Here is a 9,489-nt window from a genome sequence, read left to right as displayed (position 1 = left end):
AGCTAGGACAGGACAAGGACAGGGGAGGAAGCATGCAAGACAAGAATGGTGAACTCGGCTATACATCTCAAATGTGGTGGGACTGACCAAGTGAAATATAGGAGTCAAAAGAACAAGAATATACGTGGAGGAGATACACGAGTTATTTGTTGCAGTAAGTCAGTGGTCCCACTACCAATGAAAGAATTCCACGGGTGCATGCTAATGGACATATGCACAACTTTTTGCATGGAAAAAGAATAACAGAAATGTCCAATATTTGCTGTGCCTGCTACACAGAGGCTAAGAATCTCACCCAATCAGTCAAGGACAGGACTGGGACCAGAGGCCCAGGAACAACGTAATGGACAGGACACGTTCCACGTCGAAGGTCCCAGGGCGGTCCACCGGTCCTTCCGAGGCACCCCAAAAACTGTCCACCCAGTGGTGGCCGCAAGGACCCAATGCCTCCTCGTTTGCCACCCAACTCCACCACCACCCTGACATGCCCGTAACCCCAATGTATGTATGGATGAATGTTAAAACTGTAACCCATTCCTGCTCTTGTTCACCTCAAAAACATTTCTAAACCGAGTTCCATCTAATTCAGAACTACAATCATGATCATTTATGCTTGTCTGTCTGTTAGCCATTGCAATTTTCTCCTCACCTGTCTCAACAATACTTCATTAGACCTCCTCCAATTAGTTTTGAATGTCATCGCAAGGCTTTTGTCCAGATGCCAGTTTTTCAGGTAAGTCGCTCACCTTTTGTCATTCTCGAACTGGATTACTCTTCACTTTAGGATTTGATACAAACATTTAACAGTCACCTAGAGAGCTCTCAATTGTCAGGCTCCTCAATAATGTGTGGATATCATGTCTTTTCACGGTTTTGTTCAGCCACTGCTGACTGCCTTCCACTTACTGTCCCTCATAAAATTTTAGAAAAACGCTGCTCCCAAAATGTGGAATGTACGTCCATTCAATCTTAGAGAAGCCTCTTCTGAGGACATAAAAAAAGACTTGCCTGTATTATATTTACTGTACATTTGTAATTTTATATATTTACCACATAAAGGTGAAATTACGAAATTCTGATTTTATGCATATTTTCTCTGAGGCAACACTGCATCATGCTGTCACTTGAACCTAAAAGGGGGTTGCACACATACATTAAACACTAGAGTAATGACAACAAAAAAATTTAAATATTCATCCAAACCATTTGAAATGTTACCAAGGTTTGAACTTAAAATTTCATTCCGTTTTCTATGCCAATTATCCTTAGTGGCCTGGCATAGTGGAACCTATCCCAGCCATCTTTAAGAGTACACCTTGAACTGGTCACCAGCCAATCGCAGTCGGTTTAAACAGTGTCATCCAAAGTTATAACAAACATGTTTTGTTAGTGTTTAAAGCAAACATTTATTGTTTTGCCTCACCGGTGAATCAAGGATCAGACGTCTTGGGGTGCTGAACCCCACACCAGGCATGAATTTCACAGTTTTGTACATTTTACCATTCAGTAGCACCTGGGCTTTAGTATTATCACATGTAAGTCACACAAAAACTAGCTTCTCCCATTCAAGTTCAAGCAGAGTGTACAGGTTGTACTGGGTGCCCACTTAACCCATTTCTGAGTTAGAAAAAAAAAACTTCAGCTAACAATATCCAGTCATGACCTACTATTCAAATGTAGCAACAACAAAAAAGAGGACTTTTAAGGGTAACAGTATGTTGGTACTGAGTGGTTCAAGATAAGACATGTCCAACATCCGGTATTCTGGATTAAACTAGATGCTTACATGTCTCACTGGAACATAACGTATTTCTTTGTGCCCCAAGAGTTCTCAGAGCCCACCCAAGGAGGGATTGGGTGGAGCAAACTAATTTTGACCCACCCAATGGGCTGTATTTTTGTTCTTAAAATGTTACGTTTCAACTAAGTACTTTAGCTATGATTTTACATTTTTATATGTTGCTTAAAAACGACATACGGTTTAATTTTTTTTTTGTTTTACTCTCTCAAATATTAGGGATCCTGGGATTTATCTACATACCCCCGAAAATGGTAAAAAAAAAAAAAAAAAAGATTGGCTTCTTTACCTTGTGATTATGTCTTTGTTGATTTTGGATATGCAATTATGTGAATTATTAATGAGTGAAACAACAATGATGTGCACTATACAAGATTTTGTCCTCCGTGGAATATAATGTGAGGAAATAGATCATAAAACACCTGAAATAAAGCATTGGCCAGTGCAACTAATTTCAAGTCACTCTCACCAGTTCTCTCCTCCATGCATACATAAAAAGTTGTTTCTTTCTCACACTTTACATTTCCTTAGGTCATTGGTCTTCGACGTAATGTAGCTGCGGTAGTAAAAGTGGCTGAAGAGCGCGATGAGGGTGAGAGCGTAGATAAACCCAATCAAGTTCAGGGAGTCAGGGTAGTCACAGTCAGCAAACAAGTTGTAAACAGTGTGAAGGGTTAACAGGAAAAACTGAAGCTGGAAAGAAAGAGAAAATAAGGAAATTTGTGAGATTGGTAACAAAGTCATAAATAAAATCCAATCGCTCACAAAGGACAATGGTGTAAATCGGCTTCTCATCACAACGGACCGTGTATGGAGGTTATTGTTGGGACCCTGTACAGAATATTTCTTGAGTAAAGTTGGTGGGCTTCAAGTGTTTCACGGTGCAGTATATTATTTGTTTTGTTTTATCATGTTAGATCACAAAGTAGCCCTATACAACGACCTAAGGGAATGACATGATTATAATTACACTACCTGGTTGCGCCCTAGAGCATTTAATTACTTGCAGTAATAGTGTAGTGTTGGGTCACGTACACCCCGCAGTATCATTTCTCCTATTTAGGTCCACTACAATATTTTTTCATATAACTCAGGAAAATTAGATTCACGCGTAGGCTTGAATTACTGCTAAATAAAATAAACAGTTCATATTTTGGTGACTATTACAACGGAGTTACTCACCCTCTTTTTAAAATGTAACTCCCGTTTTTAATAGTTAAAATTCACCATCACAAATTTGCAAAATGGGCAAACAGCAATTTTGATATTAAAATAAAGACGTCAAATTCTATTTACAGCTAATTTTCATTAGCACTCCTGCTGATTGGGTCAATGCAATTTGGGATTTTCTATTCATTTTATGTTAGATGCATAGATGAATTAAACATTTGTATATTACTTTCATTTTTATATTAATTCATCATCCAAGCCGCTTATCCTCACATGGGTCACAGGAGCACTGGAGCCTATCCCAGCTAGCTTCGGGTTAAAGGCAGACTACACCCTGACCTAGTCAACAGTCAGTCGCAGGGCAGATATCAACACCATCACTGACCAGGAATTGATCCCACGCTGCCCGCAGTAAAGTCAGGCGTGTGTTCCAGTACACCATCAGTGACCATTATGATATTTGTTTGATCATTCTTTGGGCTACTAAGCATGATTACACTCAAAACCATAATCCAGTGTGCCTGTGGGAATGCAGTTCCTCGTGAAATTAATCTGCGTGAATGTGCATTCAGTGATGCAGCAGACAATTTTTATCAAGCTTTGCAAATTTATTATTGGACTCAATAGTTGATTTACTGTCATTTAGGAGAATCAAAGAAGCCAGTATAGTATTTGACATCTAATTCTTAGGGTGCTAAGGAGGAAGTTGTGGGCAGTTTAAGCCTCTTCATAGAAACATAGCCATCAAGCTACTGTAACATGTCTACTGTTGTAAATATAACTAGGTCTGTTAACAACAGTTAAAAAAAAAGAAAAACACAAGTCCAATTTGTGAGTATCAGTAATGAAGACAAGTTAAATTGTTTGCAACGTAATCAGAAACTAACGACATAAGTTGTTAAAGTAATAAGAGCAAAGTGTGTCGATCATATGTTGATGCCAACATGAGCCTGTTTGGCCAGGTTTGAGTAACGTGGAATCCAAGCGCCAAAATGATGGGAGACTCACCAATCCGTGGGGACTCTCACAAATGAGACATAACTGCCATTACGATACACCAGTTCACAAACAGCGACACTACTGTAGGTCTCATGGAGCCAATTAACTATTTAGATCACTAATGAATAAAAATTATACACATGGATTTGATTTCTAACTAATTAACAAACCTTCTCTGTTTCCTCCCATATCCCCCCCAAAAAAGAGTGGTATGTTGATTGAAGATTCTAAATTGCCCGTAGGTGTGTATGAGTACGACTAGCTATAGTTTATATAATCCCATTTCTAATGAAGTTGGGACATTGAGTTAAAAATAAAATAAAACAGAACACAATGATTTTAAAATCATGGTCAGCCTATATTTAATTTAATACGCGACAAAAACAATATATTTACAGTTCAAATTGATAAAATCTATTGTTCCAAAAAAAGCTGGGACAGGGTCATGTTTACCATGCTATATCACCTTTTCTCTTAACAATATTCAGTAAATGTTTAGGAACTCAGAAGAATAATTATTGAAGCTTTGTATGTGGAATTCGTTCCAATTTTTTCTTCATGTACAGCTGTTCAACAGTCCAGGGTCTCCGTTACTGTATTTTACATTTCATATTGTGCTACAGATTTTCAATGGGAGACAGGTGTGGACTGCAGGCAGGTCACTCTAGTACCTTCACCCTTTTACTATGAAGCCACGCTATTGTATCACATGCAGAATGTGGTTTTGCTTATCCTCACAAGGGTTGGGAGGCAGGGTACAACCTGAACTGGCTGCCAGCCAATTGCAGGGCACATGGAGACAGACTACAGTTATACTTACAATCACACCTAGGGGCAAATTACAGTGTCCGATGAATATTGCATGTTTTTGGGATGTGTGGGGGGGGGGGGGGGGGACCGGAGTGCCCAGAGAAAACCCACCTAGGCACGGGGAAAATATGGAAATTCCACACCGGCGGGGCCGGGATTTTAACACCAGTCCTCAGAACTGTGACGTCAACACTCTTTCTCAGTCTTTTGTGCCATCTGTCCCATCGTGTTTGGAGCATTTGGCAGCCATAAAATTCCAAGTTAATGATTATTGCCCTAAAGCAATAGTTCATCAGTGTGAACATTCAATATCTTGTCTTTATATAATGTATTCAATTAAATATAGGTTGAACATGCTTCGCAAATCATTGTATTCTGTTTTTGTATTAAACACATCTCAACTTCATTGGAATTGGGATTGGATGTGCCCTGCGATTAGCTGGCAAGGACCCCGGCTCTCACCCGCAGTAACGATAAACGGTAAGATAAATTGATTGATGGATGTATATATTCGTATTGACCTTTAATATTTTGACAAATTGTTGTGTGCTCTGTTGTAGGGTGGCTGTGAGACCAAGATGCGCTCCATTGTAAATTAGTGCTTTTAATTCTACTGGGCTTTGAATGCAAATTGTGGGAAAAACAGGAGAGAGAGAAAGAGAGAAGCTCCAGGTGAGTTACTGTTCATAATTCACCTTGCTGCTCTTCTTTTATTAAATTTTTAATAAAAGGCGGCCCAGTGGCATGTTTCGTTAGAGCGTTGGCCTCACAGCTCTGAGGACTGTGTTTCAAATCCCGCCCCTGCCTGTGTGGAGTTTGCATGTTCTCCCCGTGCCTGCGTGGGTTTTTACTGGGCACTTCGGTTTCCTCCCACATCCCCAAAACATGCATCGATTGGACACTCTAAGTTGCCCCTAGCTGTGATTGTGAGTGCGACGGTTGTCTGTCTCCTTGTGCCCAGCGATTGGCTGGCAATCAGTTCAGGGTGTGTCATGGCCTGTCCTGGCCGTACCGGTCCCCGATGCTGCAAGCACCTGCCGCATTCGGTGGAGACACACACCTGTGCCTCATCTCTAGTAATTACGTCCCAGTTAGATAGAACCACACGTACGGTCTGGCCTTTGCCAGATCGTTGCTTCATGCCTCGTTCTCGCACTCTCCTGATCTCCTGTGTACCGACACCTGCCTGCCCTCTGAACTGCCTCCAATACCTGACGTTCTTGTGACTGCTGCTCCTGTTGACTGCCTGCCTGATCCCCGAGACTGGAGTGAATAAATATGTTTCCCGAACTGCCTCTACGTCTCCCGAGACGTGCATTTGGGTCCAACCCCGTGTTCTGGTCGTGACGGGGTGTACCCCAATCACATTGTCAAAATAGGGTACATATTACATATAGACCTATTGGATACACTGTTCATGCAAAGCACAGGATTTCTAAAGTGTACACACTGAGACAATACTAACCAGCTGTAAGATGGTGAGGTAGTGTTTCCACCAGAGATATTTGGTCATACGTGGTCCAAACGCAGCGAGACCATAGTAGAGATACATTGCCACATGAACCAGGGAGTTGACCAGGCCACACATGAAAGCTTTCAACACGTACGACAAAATGAGTACTGCTATATAAGTGCATCCTTATTGTTGTGTCCATTTTGTGGATTTTTGTGTACAGTACTCACACTGGCCACCTGGCGTGTACTTTAAGCCCAGCCAACAGTTCAAGATCATGGTGCTGTGATGGTAGACATGGAGGAAGGTCAGCTGACTATTCTTTTTCCTCAATATGAAGAACATCTGATTTACAGAAAAAGACAATTAGCCACTCGCATAAATAAATGCGGCTGCAGGCTCCTTTCACATCTTTGTTGTCACTACATTTGAATCAGCAACAATAATGTAACTGTCATACTCACTGTGTCACAGAACTCCACATATTTGGAGAGGTAAAAAATCCAGCACACTCTGGCCATCTGTACAACATGGACAGACGCATGTAATTAGTGGGTTGGGAAGTTAAATTGGGGTGGAAATAACCACAATGCCCGTTTTCAAGCAATTTTAGTTGGTCTTTTCTGCCTGGCAAGATGGTTAGATTCCTCATTAATATATAACATGTAAAGTACAATTCACTGCGGCACAGTGGAGCAACTGTGTAGAGCATTGGCCTCACACTTTTGAGGACTGGGGCTCAAATCCCACTCGCTCATTTAAAACCCAGAAAAGCCGTGGTGCCGTTCAGTTTAATTGAGTTGGTCAGTACCAACCACAAAGTGGGCAGGTATCCATCCATTTTCCACACCACTTATCCTCATTACAGTCGTGGGGGTACTGGAATATTAATTGGCAAAAAAATCAACATCACACTGTTGGCAATTTCAAATCCAAAGTATTATTCTATTTGGAAAAGTGTTACCCTCATGGCCAGTAGACTGTCGCTGTAGTCGACTGGTTGGCACAGCAGACTGTAACTCGCCATCCAGGAAGCTGCCGTAAACTGCAAAGGCAGAATTTGCCTTTCATCTCAACCGTCACATCTTGGGACACTCAACACTAATACAAAGGCAAATGTTTTTGTATGTTTTTGTAAAATAGCATGATAACAAGTATCATAAAAAAGAAAGGAATCAAAGTGAACTCTGTTGAATGTTAACGTGAAGAGACAAAATTCTCTTGCTGAACAACTGAATTCACGTCTCACTATATTCCTATATAATTTCCTGAGGTGGATATTCTGGTATAGTTTCAGCAAACACCCTAAAGTCTAAAGTAAAAGGTCAGCGTGAGGCTTGTGGGTGTGCCCACTATTTTTGTGCCCCACTTGTCACTCATTTTACAGTCGCACATGCTGTCTCTGGCTGGTTTATTGCAAATCAAATAAGAGACACAAGATGGGGCCAGAGAGGCTGTTTTTTTTTCCCCCACAAATATTTTGTTCATAGAAAAAAAAAAAAGACGGATCCATGCAAAAAAGTTGCTATCTTTAAAGTTTTGTGTTTTAGTGTATCAAAAAAATGTAAATAAAAGACTTGCCCTGAATCTTTCAAATGCTTAGGAAGCGGTGTATTTGTTGTTGGTATACTTTGGTCCATAACCTTTATCTGGATTTACCTTTGTTTCTGTTTTTGTTGAGGGGTAACAATAAATGGATGCAACTTGTCACATATCAGTACCTCATAGAACATGTATGCAGACAGGAAGACCATCGTGAAATTGTAAAGTATCAAGAAAAGTTTGAGGTTGAAGGGCTCCTTTTTTGCCATCAGCTTTGGCCCGACCCAAACAATGACCAGGTAGCACATAATTATAATGGTGACGGGTGCCGGGGAGTAGACCAGCAGCCAGTTTTCTATTCTCTTATCTAAATAGACAGAGAAAATGTGGATCATGAACATTTCCTTACAGTACCTTGGTGCCAAATGAAAGTTCAAATGAAAGCATACCTCCAGTTTCAAGCATTCGCTGGTAATAAAACTGCGCTTTTTGCCAAATGGTGAGTTCCTGAAAACCCTGAATTGGAAAAGAAACGGTCATCACTGTGCTACAAGGTCAGCAAGCAATTAACATAACTGTATACAGTAAATGTACCATTTAAATATTCCAGGCTTTACATGCAGTATTTAATATAATGTCCAAGAACATAAACGCTTGACAATGGAAAAAAAACCTTCTTCAACAGTGACAACTGTGCTGCCATTCATGATTTGGGTCATCTCTCGTGTTCTCTTTTAGACATACAAATTAGTTGTATTAGCAGTCTTTGCATCTACTGCAGTATAGTACATCATAAAGAGTGCATTACTGGTTGGAAACTCAGTTAATTTTTATGGACATACTCTCTAAAATAATCTGGTTCACTTGAGTCATAGCAGACTGCAAACTCCATAATACATCATGTGACAATTATGGCCATAAAACAGCTCAGCAGATTAGGTCTTCAGGTCTTTTGTGGGGGCAGAGCGGACACCCAGCATGACCCACAGGATGCCGTCGGTTCAGTTGCAGTCTGTGAATCTCGCCTAGGGAGAGGCTTTTATTGACCAATGAACCCAAGATGTGATGAACACACAGACGACCTCTGCATAGGTTGTAGATGAGAAAGTAACTTCTGAGAACCTCGTCCTCCTGTTCAGCATGATGAGGAGGTAAATGAACCCCAAGGAGGGAGCAAGGGCTAACGTCCACTTTCACATGGTAAAAAAGTCTCTCCGGCGCTAGAAACGGGGTTGCAGGGGGTTTTGGTATGCCATGCCATGCAAGAGGTAGCGCACATACTGACGTCTCTCCGGAGGTCTAGCCAGATGAACTTGGGCCTAACCATCTTAATGGAGGCCTTCACACCCAAAGGTTCTGCATGATGTCGAAAACATGTCCCTTAGTTGTGGCTCACCACAAGTCATCAATTATCCAAAGGATCATATTGTTTTAAATGAGAGAGGAAACTGGAGTACCTACTGAAAACTCACGCAAGCATAGCCAGAAGATTTAAACTCTGGATACGTAGGAAGAACGGGGGCAAGATTCCAATCCTGGAGCTCTCGATTGTGAATCAACTGTGTGAAACACCACTCCATGTCTCAGTTGAGGTAAATGGATTGATCGCAGTGTTCAATTATTAAGAGTGCTGTTGATTGCTTATCCGAGCTGGAGCCTATCCTCGCTATCTTTGGGAGAAATGAGGACGATACCTCGGACTGGTCTCCGGCCTGTT

The 9,489-nt window shown here is 41.1% G+C and overlaps 1 protein-coding gene across 1 annotated transcript; it reads right to left on the bottom strand.

Moving 5' to 3' along the window:
• Positions 1-2,148: 2,148 nt before the first annotated feature.
• Positions 2,149-8,312, bottom strand: LOC133511048 (elongation of very long chain fatty acids protein 4-like). The gene is made up of 7 exons (XM_061839635.1): positions 8,222-8,312; positions 7,952-8,139; positions 7,195-7,275; positions 6,695-6,751; positions 6,461-6,575; positions 6,243-6,370; positions 2,149-2,491 (listed from the first exon to the last, which is right to left on the bottom strand). Exons 1-7 carry the CDS (start codon positions 8,310-8,312, stop codon positions 2,309-2,311), a joined length of 843 nt encoding a protein of 280 aa, XP_061695619.1. The 3' UTR covers positions 2,149-2,308.
• Between the last annotated feature and the right edge of the window lie 1,177 nt (positions 8,313-9,489).

Source organism: Syngnathoides biaculeatus, chromosome 13 (genome assembly GCF_019802595.1).
Source record: "Syngnathoides biaculeatus isolate LvHL_M chromosome 13, ASM1980259v1, whole genome shotgun sequence".
In the NCBI taxonomy this organism is placed as follows: Eukaryota; Metazoa; Chordata; class Actinopteri; order Syngnathiformes; family Syngnathidae; genus Syngnathoides; species Syngnathoides biaculeatus.
Note: the sequence above shows the minus strand (reverse complement) of the source record. Positions and strands in the feature narration are given on the sequence as shown.